Source organism: Carassius carassius, chromosome 24, assembly GCF_963082965.1.
Source record: "Carassius carassius chromosome 24, fCarCar2.1, whole genome shotgun sequence".
Lineage (NCBI taxonomy): Eukaryota > Metazoa > Chordata > Actinopteri > Cypriniformes > Cyprinidae > Carassius > Carassius carassius.
In genome coordinates, this window is record NC_081778.1 from 14,370,210 (window position 1) to 14,385,744 (window position 15,535).

A 15,535-nucleotide genomic window follows, 5' to 3' on the forward strand; every position below is an offset into this window, starting at 1 on the left:
TGAATTTTCTCTTTCTTTCTTTCTTTCTGAAACTGAAAATTTGGCTTTGCCAATGCTGAGATAAATTAAATTTTAAAATAAATAACATTATACATAAATACATTATTTTAAAATTATATCATATCTATAATATTATTAGTATTATTATTTTATTATTAGTATTATTATTTTATTATATATATATATATATATATAATTGTATATTATATTATAATGTGTTTTTCCTGGTGGAATGACCTCCCCATTCAGTCCATATCTTCAAGAATCGGCTAAAAACACATCTCTTCCATCTCTATCTGACCCTCTAACTCTAGCACTATCTATTCTAATTCTATTCTTTTTTTAAAAAAAACTGCTTGTTTTCTTTTTTTAAAACAACGAACTTTGCTAATCTTTTTGTATTCTATCTATTTTTTATTTATTATACAATTAACAAAGGCAAAGAAGGCCTCTAAAACTAGTTTGCTCTATTCTTTTTCTGTCGGTTTTCTATTTATTATACAATGATAAAAAAAGACTTTCTATGTGGATTGCGTTGTTAACTGAAACTTGTTATAGCACTTGCTCTTTTGTTAATTTAGATTGCTTCCATTTTCCTCATTTGTAATTCGCTTTGGATAAAAACACACACACACACACAAACATATATAAAAAGGAATCGTTCACCCAAAAATTAAGATTTGCTGAAACTCACCCTCCAGTTGTTCCAAACCTGTATGAGTTTCTTTCTTCTGCTGAACATAAAAGTAGTTATTTGAAGATGCATCAACCTGATTATAAAGTCACCTTTATTCTTTCAACTTTATATAGTAAAATGATTACAGAAAATATTAGTTCATAAAATGTATGGATTATTATTTTTGTGTGTGATATTAGAAATGATGTAAAATTTTAGACTACAATTCTCTATAATAATTTTACAAATGTTTCTGTATGTGCCACAAGAGTGTTATAAATTGATATTGGGAAAATTTACATTGTGGATTCCATTGACGTGGATTGGCTCCAGAAATCATGATGTGTGATCAAAATATATAATAATGGAAATTTGATCTGTCTCTATTAATCACAAACTTGCATAAGGTAGGACTGCTATATCCCAAAGTGTGTCTAAGAAGTGAATGCACTCAAGGCATGTGCAAATGCATCACTGTACTGTATGTGTAGTTTATTAAGATTATCCAGACAGCTATGTGGGCTTGATGATTGGTAGTGACTAATTTTAGCTTTTAATTTATATATATATATATATATATATATATATATATATATATATATGTATATATATATAAGTTGCTTGTTCTGTTGGTGACCTCACATTCAAATGATCACATCAGCCTTATCTGTGCAGAAGTTGTCTCTTTGGAGCTTCGGTCCGTGTAGTGACATCTTAATGTGATCTGTGGTATTGCAGCTGACATTAATAAACAATGTACATTTGTGGCCACCACAACATAGTTTATTTTAATATTTTATTGGGTATATTTACAAACACCAACATGCATAGAGCTGATTCACAGGGAATTACAGAACTCGAGAGTTGGTACAGTACATAATATGCTTTAAGTGTGCAACCAGCGATGGGCAATACTACAGAGCTACACAACTCATTACCACACAAAGAGATAGATAGAGAGATAGACAAGAGGAACAGATAAAAAACAGATCGATATAATGGTATATTAACCACAAACAATAAGTAACCTCTATTTATAATGTGACATAGCAGTCTCTTTCTCCAGAACATACTAATTTAATTCAAATGTCACAATTATAAACGAACTGAAATAACAAATAATGATGATAATAATTTTAAAAAGTCATGCATAATTGCAGTTTGCCCTGTGAGGAAAGACTATAACACTATATATGATTTTTTTTTCTTCTTCCAAGCCCTGCTGCTTGCTTCTCAAACCATATTTTATTATATTTTCTTTGTTTTTAAAACAGTGACATTAAAGCTCAAGCCAATAACAAAGCTGACTTCTCAAAGACTTATCTATCATATTGTGTTTTCTCCTAAACTATATCCTAAAAACTATACCAGTTGTCCCTTTACATACTCATACAAACATTAATCCTATAGATTCATTTTCAGTTCAATTTTCAAGATTCTTATGTATATGTATCAGTGTGAACTGGTTACTGCTACTGTAGCCCACTGGTTTCTTGCTATTGGTTGGGATAATCCAGAATGCATATCATTATGTGGTGTGATGGGCAAAGCTGTGCTCCATGCGGACTGGCACACTAACATGACAAGAGTAATCTTTCATTTGTCTGAATATATTTTTGATTAGCAGTGCCAAATCAGAGGCGTGTCTGAAATTCATACTATACATGAGCATTCACCTGTGAGAAACACAGAGGGCCATTTAATGAACAAGAATAAGCAAGCTCTATTTCAAACCACAACAGCCACTAAAATCCCGACCTATTCCTTCAGCATGAAGCGTTTGTAGTTTGAGCGAATGTATCACAAATAAGTTGTATTGATGATTACCTGACATTTGCTACACACATTCATACACATCCATGCAGGTTTAGTATGTAAACCTCTGATTCAAAGCCTTATAGCGATGCAGAATATCCATTCAAACGAAAATCATGAATGCTTTCAATCATATACGGTTTCCCCAGCAACAAGCCTCATAAACAGTACAGTACAGAGTATGCATAGTCACTTTCAAGCCAAGTATCTCACCACAGTAGCCATCACACTGTAAGAAACAGAAAAGAATCATCTACACACTACCACTCTACTGTATTATATTTGACTGTTACCATTGAGAGTTACAATAATAACAACAAGAGAATAATAATGTCGGTCTTCAAACAAAATGTTCCTGGCAAATGAGATAATAAAAGGGTGTATAGGACATTTTTTGTCATGACTGTTAAACTTGATTCTTATTCTTTACTCATTTCTATTTCTTGTTTATCTTTCTATCTATCTTTGTGAAATATAGATATATATATATATAATTTATAGAGTAATTATGTTTCCAATATCACAAAAAATATTCCAGACGTCACAAACCAGGCAACGAAGGTCAGAGATAAACAGATAAACACGTAACACAGCTACTAATAACTACATCTATATATGGTCTTTTTCCTTATACATTATCCCCTGATATTCTTTCACACAAACATACAATTAAAAAGAAGTCACATGATAAGTGAAGCATAACCAATGGGAACAAGGCCTTCCTTGTGACCTTGACGACATCGGATCCAATCGTGGTCCACGCCTCCCAACAGGACAAGCTCCTCCCCCTTACCGAAGCTCAGCTCTGCTCCTGTGCCTGTGTGGTCACACAGAGTCCTGACCATCCTGATGAATCAGAACACAAGACTCAGCACACTGCTCACAGTAAAGGCTTCCCACACGCTTTTCTGAGACTGCTTGAGTGATATCATGATTATTCATGTATAAATATTATTACCTTTTTGGCAACACATTGTACAATGTTATATAACCTTGGCTTGTCAGTTTAATATTTTTTTATGAGACTTATTGACTGGTCCAGTCTATGATATTATGCCTTTTTTTTTCTCGGGATGCTTGTTGGCTTGCATGATTTGGATTAAGTTTACAAAACTTTTTTCAAATATTATAACCCGTAAAGTGGTTTTGCTTAAATTTTTTTCTACCAAACAATAAAGATCGCCAAACTTCAAAATAAGATTTTCTTTTCAATAATTTCATTCTTTTAATGAGGCTTTTTTTTCCCTCAATTTGACATAAGGACATAAGCTGCTTCACACTGGCATTTTCTACTTTATTCCTTAAGGAATATTTATGGATTTTATTTCAGAAATGTGTGTTTTGTAAATAAATAAACAAACAAAAAAGTAAGACGTATTCAAGCCACTGCATGTATGAATGAATTTTTATTAGAACATTTTTAATTAACTTTGTTTTTCCTGAATAAATTAATAAATAAAGATTAACATTGCGTCATTCACCTAAATAACAACAAGCCCATAAAAAAGAACATTATTTTTTTCCAAAAAGGTCTGAACATTATTCTCATAAAATGCATAAATGTAAATCTGTACATGAATAATCTAACAGAAACTTTACCTCAAGGGGTTTGGCTGATCTCTGGTTTCATTAATCTTTTCATTTTCATCTTCCTCCTTATCTTTGCTTCTCTGGGGCTCTCTCTTCTCAGGTGGAGGACCCTGGCCAAGATTAACTAAGCGGGAAAGGGCAGACAAGCCTGGGGAGAGCCACTGAGATGGGCGCCTACAGTACGAAAGATGATATATAAACAAATATAAATAAACTATAAATATAAATATAAATAAAAAAAGATAAATAAACAAATAACATAAATAAATCGGACAAATCTGAAATATACTAAACTGACATTTAACAAAACATAATCAAACCTGCTTGTTGGTGGGTTGTTGGGGCTCTTAGAAGCACCAAATAGACGTCCCAGACCCCAGGGAACAGCAGCTCCACTATCCCTCAAGGAAAGGTCATCTCTTGGTTCCTGCCTGTTTTCATCTGGACATTTCAGATTCAGTGAGAAGCCAGTCTTGCAGTCTTCTGGTGAGTTTGGACCTTTAACATCCTCTGTGGTGGTGGCCAATCCAAAGTTTTGCCCAAAACGCTCCCCCAAACGCATTACTGCCCCCCAGCCTTGCTGAAGAGCCTGGCCTGCCTGTTGGGAAATGCTTCCTGCATTAAGAGGTATGGAGATGTCATTCCCTTTAAACAATGATAATGGCGGATTGGCTTCCTCCTTGGTGACGTCTGATGACAGCGAAATTGGATTGCGATAAGCTGACACATCAAGAACGTGACTCGTGAGACCTGAATTAGGATTGGTGGCTAAACCCAAACTGCCATGGTCTTGCTCTAACTCGCTTCCAAGACGTCTTCCTTGGAAAAGCCCCTTGGGTGACAAGTGGAAGCTGAACTCTTCATTTGGTGGGCAATATATCTCAGATGTCTGACTGGCTGGGGTGAGAGTTGGGGAGGAGGGGTCAAGGTGGTGATGCTGAAACAGCAGGTCGAGGTTAAAGGTCAGAAGAGAGAGAGGCTGCAGGAGGAGGAGAAGCTCCTCAAAAAGAGACTGGCAAGAAGTTAGTGACAGACGCATGAAGGAAGTGGGCCGGTAATATGTCTCCAACACATCTGCAGGAGTGAAGAAAATAAAAAGACAAAGGTTTTACTTAACAGGTAAATGAAGAGTCTTCTTGTTTTTTAGAGCCCATTTTGATTGATGTTAAAAGCTTTACAAAAAAAACTACTTGGGTTCAAAGGATTTCATGTCTGTAACGTGTTTATGCATACAGATTTCATTTGTTACTAATCAAATTAAAATCAAAAGCAGTCATGAGAAAGTTGAGTTTCATATCGCTCAATCTATGTGGTAAAATCCAGCTTGGGCTGATAAATGTGTTTTGCAACATGGTAGCTGATTAAACCTGGTTATTAGTGGGTTTAAGCTGATCGACCACCCACCATGTTTCAAAAATTTGCTCGATCACCTGAAGTTAAAGTCGTGACATTTGCCAAGTATGGTAATCCATACTCGGAATTGGTGCTCTGCATTTAACCCATCCAAGTGCACACACAGCAGTGAGAAGTGAGCACACACCCGGAGCAGTGGGCAGCTATAGATCCAGTGCCTGAGGAGCAACTGTGGGTTCAGTGCCTTGCTCAAGGGCAATTCAGCCATGGGTTTTGAGGGTGGAAGAGAGCGCTGTTCATTCATTCCCCCACACCTACAACTCCTGCCAGTACCGAGACTCAAACCGGCGACCTTTGGGTAACTAGTCCAAGTCTCTAACCATTAGGCCACAGCTGCCATGAAGCTGGTTAAACTACTTGGTAACTGGTTGGTTGCCAGTCCAAGATGCTCCACTAGCTGCTAATGTTCCAAAAACTAGCTTCTGGCAAGGACCATTGGAAAACAACAGGAAATATGAACACTTACCACTGCAGGACTGCAGATGTGAAAGCCAGCAGTCCAGGAGCTTGACACTTCATGTCAGAACATAAGAAGAAAAAAATAAATCAATGGAGAATAAAAAGAGGGACAATCAATATATTGTCAATAAAATCATCTTTTGGACTGAGGAAAGTTCTGGCTTACTTAAGAAGGCCAAACAGGAATGCGTTGAACCTGTGTCTGCTCTGCCTAAGCTGAGGAAGCCCTGCTACTTTAGTCTGGAGGCTGTGCAAAGCCTGTGTGCTCGGGCCTGAAGGACCACAATAATAGACGATGTTTAAAAGTAAGTTTACACGTACAACACAATCAAATGATTGATTCTTTAAAAATGCTAGAAAAGGCAAAAGAATTAATGTGCACCATGGTGAACAAAGTATTAAAATCATGATTAAGTGACAGAAATCAGAGAAATCCAAGGAATATTTAAAGATTGGAAGTATGACAGAGATGGGTGAGTCAGTACTGCAGGGATTCACAGTGTGTGGATGTGAGATGGAGAGAGACAAAAAGAGCGTTAGAATACAAAATGAGATGTTCAATGAAGGTCTTTGTCTCGTATGCCAGGTCCAGATGTCTTATACCTGGTCTGGTGGAGGCCTGAACCAACCCCCAGGGTGTATTTGGCCTTCTGCCTGCAATGAGGTCACTCTGGTGGGGCTTGAGTCCATCAGAGAGCAGGCTGCGCAGGGCTGGGCAAAGGCACTGCAGTACCAGACGACCCAGAGCGGGATTTACACTGCTGTCTCCAGAAAGAGTCTGTCAACAGAGGTAAAAAAAAAAAAAAGGGCAATGGAGAAAAAGATATAGGGTATATACATTTTCAAAATAAATAAAAGAGGTAGAAAAGAGGGAATATCAAAATAGGAGAAAGAGGTGAAAGGTGCATAATGTTCGTGTGCAAATAAGTTATTGGCAAAGCTCATGTTTATGAACTTTGAAGTACCTTATCTACTGAGTGAAACTGGAGAAAGAAAAGAGAAGTGTATGGAAGTGGCATGGAGAGAGAGAGGAAAAAACAGGTATGATTTACTAATTCTATTAATGTTCAGTTTTTCTTTTCTGTGGGAATGTTTATATTAAACTAAAGTGGAGTTAAAATGCCAAGTTTGAGAACAAACAAAACTGACCTTCTGCACAACAGTCCTGGACAAATTGAACTGAGCCAAGATGGCTTCCACTGCCACACTTACTGAATTGACAAGAGCTGTGATACAAAACACAATTATCAACAAAAGCTAAATAAAAACAAATGAGGACCAACAATTTGTGAGGTATACTATACTGTATTACTTTTCTTTTCTTGCAGGCAGGCAGAAGACAGCCCTTCAGCACTCAGTGAGGGCCTCACATCTTCTCCCATCCAGGCAACGTTCTTCTGCTCAGAGCCAGCGAATGAGAAGCTGCGAAATGCTATTAGGAGGGAAAGACAGCAGGGTGGGGTTAGAAACTCGATTAAAAGAAGATAATGTATTCCAGTTGATCTTGAGCCAGTCCAGTGCAGTACATGACAGCAGCTCGTGAGGATACAAATATCAATGAATAAATTATGAAAGATATTATTTATTCATTTCACTCATATTTGGGTGTGAATTGACAAATTTGGGTTTGTCACATGCAAAAAGCAAAACATGCTGAGCAGCATTAAAAAGAAACACCAATGCCTTTCAAATGAACAAAAATAAATTGTGTCATGGGTGAAAAATTAAAATAAATAAAATAAAATAAATGAGAGCAATACGCATATTTATATAAAATGTAATAAATTTAATAAAATAAAAATAAAAAATATTGAACACCCATAAACACAAAGAAATCTTCAAAAAGTCTAAAAGAGTAATATGTATATTTATAGAAAAATAATTAACTTACATGACTTATAATCAAATAGTTCAAGCAAACAAAAATGAACACTTAACAGTTGAACAGTAAAAAAATATATAATAAACCACATATTATAATTTTTAAGATCATGCAACAGACAACCACATATTTCACACGGTCACAGACACAGACAGTGCTACAAAATCCACAGGATGTGAATGGAGACACAACGACAAACAGACATGGTGCTTTACAATCAAAAAAAGTGGGAAGAAGTGGAGGAAAGTGAGAGAAATGAGAATGCACTGATCTCTTACTCAAAGTGAGCGGTGGTGGAGTCTGCTGAGAGTGGAGTATGGGGACCGATGGTTCCCGCAGAGGGGCTTGAACAGGGGGAGTGTACAGATAAGGGTAGTAAAGGGGGGCAGCAAGGGCAGGAAGGGTGCGACTGCGGGGGAACAGGGGTGAACAGAGACGGGCAACATCTGTGCCTGGAACTGGAGGCCCAGACCTGTGGGGAGGTGAGATCGCTCCAACAGGGGACAGCCGTGGGGGGGCGCCTTTATGCAAAGGGCAGTTATTGGGGTGATAAAGGTAGTAAGCAGGGAAAGATACAAGCTGCTGTGTTGTGTTTTCATTGCTGTTTTGGTCTAAAAATGGGTTGATTGGTGGTTTTGAGTCATCAGTGTTGTCTGAGTTCAAATCAAACAGTAAGTTGGTATCTTTATAACTGTTTTTGTTCACATAGCTCTGATTTTTGAGGTTTCGCATAGTTATGTAAGTTTGCATATCAATGTTTTTGTACGGTGTTATGTCGCCCTCAGTGAGAGTGTTAATGTCAGTTGGTGGTTCAGGGTCAGTGAACAGCTTCAGGCTACTTCTTGTGTATCTGGCATCACTGTAAAGTGAACCATGATTTCTGATTGAATTTACTCCGCTGTTATGTGGACAGAAGCTGTTTTTTGTGCTGTCACGATCATGCCCACAGACAGATAAAGAGTCTAGAAGACTGTCAGCATGATTACAGTGGTGGTAAAGAGAATCCATATTACCATTGAGATCATTCTCTTGTTTACAGAACAAAGACTTATTGTTTTCTGGGCCCGCACAGTACAGGGAGTCAGTATTGTCATCTTTGATGCAGTCTAAAGTGTAATTTAAGCATAACGGGTTCGAGAAGTTTATGGAGCCCTCACAACGGGTCACGGCACGATCCCTGTCAGTGTCAGTGTGGTAAAACTGAGAGGCTTGTGACAGGGGAGCAGAGTGCAGATAATAAGGCGAAGTCGAGGAGAGGGACAAGGGAGGTGAGGACACTTTCAGTTATTATGGGTACAGGGTGATTCATTATGAGATTATAACAATGGAGGAGATTCAGAATTGAAACGATGGGCAGAATGGTAAAACAGCAAACAGTGAAGAAAGAGGGAGAAAGAGAGAATGGAAAAATGTTAGTGTCATTTAGAAGAAGAGAGAATGCAATTAGATATGATGAAACAAATGATAGAGTACTGTAAAGAGTTTGTAAAGTGTACTTTCTGTGTTACAATAATCATACAAATGCTAGAACATAGCACAACATGCCACAGTGCATGGAGAAAATATGTATATAATTCATTGTCTAAAGATGTGAATATTTAGAGCAGAAAATAAGGTCAAAACATAGAAAAAAAGTGAAAGTCTAACTATTTTGGTCTAAATAGGTTGATAAGACACAAACAAAAACATAATAGTAAACACAAATCCATAAAAGCTAATTAGTCAAGTATTCAAAATTTCCTTCTTACAACTACTAGAACACACACACAAAACTACAATTTCCAGTATATGGTGCGCAGAGCCTAATAGCACTTTATCTGATCCCTCAAAATTTTGGCAGTGTGCAAGAAAGCAGTTTCTCTTTAGGATCTCACTAGAAGCAGCACTAGGATCCCGTTTCATCTGCAATGACAACTTTGCCTTGAAAGACAAACTACAAGAGCTAATTGTTTTGAAAATGAGTTCTTTCAGATCTCAAACACTGGCATTCACCTTCTGATTCATATCAGTAGAGTGCATGTTGCATTTCAGTGGATTATGCTGAGTAAAAGTGTTATAAAATTGAACCATCCAATTGAATCCCGTTCAGTCAAAAAGTGTACATTTTCATTTTACAGTACAAATCTCTAGAGAATTATTATTTATACACATAAAAACCATTCTACTTTACCTTAGCTTGCACGATATCTCCCTCTCTCATATGAAGTCAGTTTGACTCAGCACTTCCTGTTTCCCTGTTGCTGTACTGTGATTGGTGTAAGGTCTGAGTCACACCTTTTTTACACTTAAAGGCATAAGGTCATGTTTTTGATCTAACTGAACACAGCCAGAAATATGAGTGATGAAGGGTGTAAAGATTCACTAAACAGCTATTTACTATCACAAACTAAAACAGATATACAAAACTTGAAGATCTAAACACCAAAGTTAAATTCGTGAATACCAATATCTATGAATAAAATAAGTAATACTTATATTGCCAAAGCACGGGTTAGCAGAGTTGCATGATGTGTTAAACTTGTAAACAAAAATTAGGGCCCCCCTTAAATGTATTTACTACTCAATTTACAGGCACATTAGAGGCCATTTATATCTGAAGTCAAAAGTGAAGTAACCTGATCCAAGCAAATTTGCCTTTTCCACTTGGCAGATAAAAGTGCACCAAGGAGCAGAGCAAAAGAAAAATGGCAAATTGAAAATAACGAGATGAGAGAATAACAAGCATAGGAGTATAAATTGAATAATAGGAGACAACAAGGCATGTCAGAAAAATGACAAAGCAAGGTGGAGGAAAGGAGAGGTGTGGGGTGTGCATCATGACCTTTGTATGAGACAATATTTGTGATAGTAAATATAATTTTAAAGTTTTAAAATGTCAGTCCATTTTACTTCACTTCAAAAATCAATTTAAAACTAGACATTAAACCTACATATAGGAAGGTTGACAGTGAAAAGTATGATATATAATGCCAGCCAGGGCAAAGAAAGAGAGGACAAGAGAAAAAAAATTAGCCTGCTGATAGGATGAATAATTAAGAAGCATTGTGACATCATGAGAAACAACACAGCATTAAGCCTGCTACATTCTGAAATTCCCTCCAGTCTTGCTCTGCTGATTCATCTGCCCATCTGAATTCGTGACTCTCATCTTGGCTCACCACTTTCCATGTCATCAGACTACTGTTCTTTTACTTTCTCCTTAATATTCCACTTCATTTGCACTGTTTTATTGTGTGGATGAACTCTATAAGACAAAACAGGTCAGAGTAACAACTATATTTATGAAATGGAACTTTACCTGTTGTCCTGGTTTCCAAAGTCCATGCTCCATCTGCCAATCCCCTAACTTCCACTTTATTTTCATCATCCATCTTCTTGGTGTGAACAGCTTTATCTCTTTCATCACAAATAGTTCTTAGGCTGCCTTCACTTACTGAACAGCCAAGTTGTTGGGACACTTTGGGTTCTGCTGGACAATCTTCTTGTTTATTCAGGCGGCACATTTCCCTAAATAGGGACAATGAGGCAGGAGTGGGTGGAGGCTGAAGAAATGAGGCTTGTGCTTGGGAAGTATATTCCCAGCCATTCCCATCAATCTTTTCTCTTCTCCATTTGAGGTTGTACAGGAAATCAGGGTCTGGGGTGATAACAGTTGGATCAGGTTCTGGTTGAATATGAGCTGGTGGGTAGCTCTGTTTGCTTCTGTTGCGTAATTCTTTAAAGGTTGTGACTTTTGATCCTGAAGTTGAAGTTGGGCCTTTTTGCAATATGGCATCATTTGATGATTTTCGCATCTCAAGAGGTGGTGACTCTGTATCTGGGGTGAAGGCTATCAACCAGTCAAATCTGTCAGGACGAGAAGCATTGGCGGGTAGAGTGCATGGCTTGAGAGGAGGAAGTTCAGGAGGGTTGGAGGCGATTGGTGGACAAGGGGGCAATGGTCTTGGAGGTGGAGGAGGAGGTGTATCTGCAATCATTGAAGTATAATCAAAACATCCAAAGCTAACATTCGGGATGTTTGTATTGCTAAGATCAGTGCTGTAATACGAGTTGGGAGATCCAAAAACACAGCTGCAGCTATGATTACAGTGTCCACCATTTCTCTTACGTCGTCTTGCCATTTCTGTGAAGGATGTTGTCCTGTTTGCTTCCTTCTGTTCATCTTTAGAAACTTCCTTTTCACTGAGAGTATCTAATTCCTTTACACCTGTAGACCTGTCTTTCCCAAATCCTTCCTCCAAACTGGAATATCCCTTATCTGGAATATCCTTACTTTCTTCCTTGTGTGTCCTGTTTAAACTGATTTCTCTAATCTGAGAGACATCAGACATAGGCTGTTGCTCATTCTCCAAGACAACATCTACACAGACACCCAACTCGGGACTAAGTTTAAGCAATTCAGCCTGGGTGAGGCCTGCCAGTGCAAGCAACTTTCGGATTTCCACATCCAGAGCATGAAAAGATGGAGGTGGCGAGAGTGATGGTGGAGGTGGAATAGCTGGAGGAGAGGACATCACAGGTGGAGGTGGCAATGGAGGAGGTCTAGACATTGGTGGTGGAAAAGACAGAGGAGCCTTTTCTCTTTCAAGCTCAGCAAGTCTCTGAGCCTCTAGACGGGCTTTATGCCTTCTTCTTGGAGGAGGAATTGGTGGGGTGGGGGAGGTAAGAGCAGGTCTGACTGTATTTAGGGTGAAGTAGGGCACAGGCTGTGATGGCAGTGGAGGAAGGACAGGAGGTTTCAGGAGTGGGGGTGAGGATGAGGATGAAAGCACAGGCAAGGCAGGGACAGGGATACTTGTAGCATCATCGGTGGATGAGACTGAGAAGACATGTTGTCTGCTGATGTTCTCGTAAGTGTGTGATTCTGGATGGGCACTCACATGCCTTGTTGGAGGTTTCGGGGGCCGAGGAGGAGGATCCAGTGGTGATGGAGCAAGTGAATCAGAGGCAGGGGTTTCATCAAGGTCAGAAGGAACTGTCAGATCTACCCCTGCATCAGAAAATTCCTGGGATTCACTTGATTTGTTGCTTTTATACAACTTCCATGGAATTTCAATATTCCCCATTTCATCCAAAACTCCAGTGATATCCTCATCGTCAAAGTCTAACCCTTCCTCCTGAAGTTTCACAAGATAAGCCAACTTTACCTCTTTGTTAACCCTCTGAAGCTTCTGCTGGTGATCCAATCTATCTCTGACAATCAGCTCACCATCCAGTTCCCAGCATGCCAGCCTAGCAATGCGGTAGAACAGATCCATTTTTCCCAACTCTTCTATGGAGTCTAAAAAATGTAGGAGATCCACTTTATTACATTTTCCTTCTTCTGATCCCTTGCTGTCTATGTAGTCAGAGGATGGAGTGCACGGGGCTGAGGGATAGCCTTCATCAGAAGAGCAAGGCGATCTTGCAGAAGTGTTGAGATCCAGTGGTAAGACACTGGACTGAAAGGCAGGGCAGTTGGTATCCAGGGAACAAGACGATGGATAGCGTTCAGTTGCCTCTTGGTCCTGTGATGACAATGAAAATGTTTCAGGGCAGTCACACTCCAGATCAGAGCAGCTGCTGATGGATGTAGATGAAGATGAGGTAGAAGATGTGAGGGAGAAGTCCAGCATGGATTCTGGACAGTTGCAGGAAGAAGGGACAAGAGTATCATCATCTTCATCATCTTCATCGTCATCATCTTCATCATCTTCACCATTACAATTGCCGTTGCCATTCTCATCAACATTAGCATTCACTTTTACACTACAGTCATCATTTTTGAGCTCACCACCCTCTTTTTCATCCACAATGCCATTTTCCTCCTCTCTCTCTTCCACTGGGATAAGATTAGGTTGTATTACTTCTGGCTTACACTCATCTTCTTTGATGTCTTGTTTTGGCACTACCAATTCCTTCTGTGGCGGTGGCAGCTTCATTTGTTGCCCGATGTTTACAGTGTTATTGTTGTTATGGTTGTGATTAAAAAGGCTGTTGATATCCTGAGGTGAAGGGCCATCACAACACAGACAAGGTAGGCTTGGCTCATTATAGTTTGGATCCACAGCTGGGACTGGGTTTGAAACAGTGTGTCCACTTTTTGGTTTTGAGATTGCTGGTATTGCGTGAGCACCATTCTTCTTTGGCCGCACCAGTTTGGACTGAACCACAGGAGCTCGTGCACCTTGACCAGGGCCCTTTAACCTGGAAGACTCAGGTGGTCCTCGAGTGCCACGGCGAGGGAATGAAGATGCCATGTTCATGATTTTGTCCTCCCTCTTAGCCCCTTGGCTTGGTTTTACCTCTGTGCGCCTATTGTCAAACCTGCGGGACCGTGGGGGCACAGAGGGACGAGAGGAGGGGTGCATGGTGGGATAGTTTTTATGTCCTTATTATTATTCTGGTGTTTTTCTAAGGGGTTTGTAAACATATGGGGTCACATCTTGGATCTAGTTAGTACCTGAAATATCAAGAAAGACAGATTTTGTTTAGAAAAACAAAAATGTACCACCTTGAGAAATTGGACAAAAAAAAAAAATGTTAGCATCACTTGGTAAATTGCATAAAGTAGCATTTCTTTGCTGCTCCTGGACTGATATTGAACATCAATATTATTTCCAGTTTCTCAGAGCATAACAATGTATACACTATTCCCTGAATACACTACTGAAACGTGTACCTATTGTACATACCAGCTTTTAAGAAACTGCTTGCACGCTCAGTACTAATATTCAATTGTTTTTCTAATAAATAATATATCATTTTAATAATTACGTTTATAATAATTTCAATAATGCTATACATAACAGTATTTCATTTGGGTATATGATTTCAATATTATTAAAATACTATTTGTAAGAGTAAAGAAAAAAAACCTGCCAACTAACAGTTATATTTAGAGCTTGGCATCTTCATCTTCGTCTTTTAGCATTTACCCAAGCTCTGATGACCTCAGATAAGAACACATTTGTATTTACCTGGGAAATTTGTGCATTATTTAGAGAATACTCTACGTAAACAATATTTTCATACACAAGAGAGAGAACAACATGATTATAGCCTACATATAAGCGAATCAACTAGAAATCTCTACATTCTAGTTTAAAAAATCTGTGCTTTTTCTCTGCGAGAGGCATGTTGAGCAGTATATAAAGCAATGACTAACGCTGTTTTTGCTCTTCATAAAGACTGTGGGCAATGCACTGCTCGCGCCCAATGTCCTTGGATACATCTAGGCCTAGCGCGCGTTTAGTAAATAAACTCATGATTGATATAAATACAATATTTGAACATCACGTAATATATGACCCCGTTGTCTATTATTTATTTGGTGGCTAATATATATGTATAGACAGTATTTAAGTGATGTCTACGATGTGATGACGCCTCCTCCGTAGACTTCAATGGTTCTGTATCAATAATTTCACAATAAAACCGCATGGGTCTTTGATATATATTCGATTACCTTACCTTAGAAACAAAACAACATATTCATCAGGAAAATCCGGCAATAAAACAAAACGCACAAAACGTAATACGAACAAAATTACCTAATTTCCAGAAAGATATAGAGAACTAGTTCTTCTTGATCTCTATCTCTATTCCATCGCACAAGCCATGACTCTGGAATTACTAAACGCCGTTATTCTCTTTCCTCCCGTCTATCGCTCCGTCATCCACCCTTACCTTCCTCTCCTCCTCCTCTCATCCCATCCTCG

The 15,535-nt window shown here is 38.5% G+C and overlaps 1 protein-coding gene across 4 annotated transcripts; it reads right to left on the reverse strand.

The window, feature by feature from the left end:
• Nucleotides 1-1,458: 1,458 nt before the first annotated feature.
• On the reverse strand, nucleotides 1,459-15,524 carry LOC132102872 (uncharacterized). 4 transcript variants are annotated; one of them, XM_059507567.1, is made up of 12 exons: nucleotides 15,368-15,524; nucleotides 11,134-14,277; nucleotides 8,114-9,112; nucleotides 7,266-7,385; nucleotides 7,103-7,179; nucleotides 6,919-6,936; nucleotides 6,557-6,731; nucleotides 6,120-6,225; nucleotides 5,961-6,007; nucleotides 4,402-5,155; nucleotides 4,091-4,255; nucleotides 1,459-3,337 (listed from the first exon to the last, which is right to left on the reverse strand). In XM_059507567.1, exons 2-12 carry the CDS (start codon nucleotides 14,183-14,185, stop codon nucleotides 3,172-3,174), a joined length of 5,679 nt encoding a protein of 1,892 aa, XP_059363550.1. In that variant the 5' UTR covers nucleotides 14,186-14,277; nucleotides 15,368-15,524; the 3' UTR covers nucleotides 1,459-3,171. The 4 variants fall into 4 exon arrangements, with proteins under 4 accessions (XP_059363550.1, XP_059363551.1, XP_059363554.1 ...); XM_059507568.1 differs by having other exon boundaries at nucleotides 15,288-15,512; XM_059507571.1 differs by lacking the exon at nucleotides 8,114-9,112.
• Nucleotides 15,525-15,535: the final 11 nt, after the last annotated feature.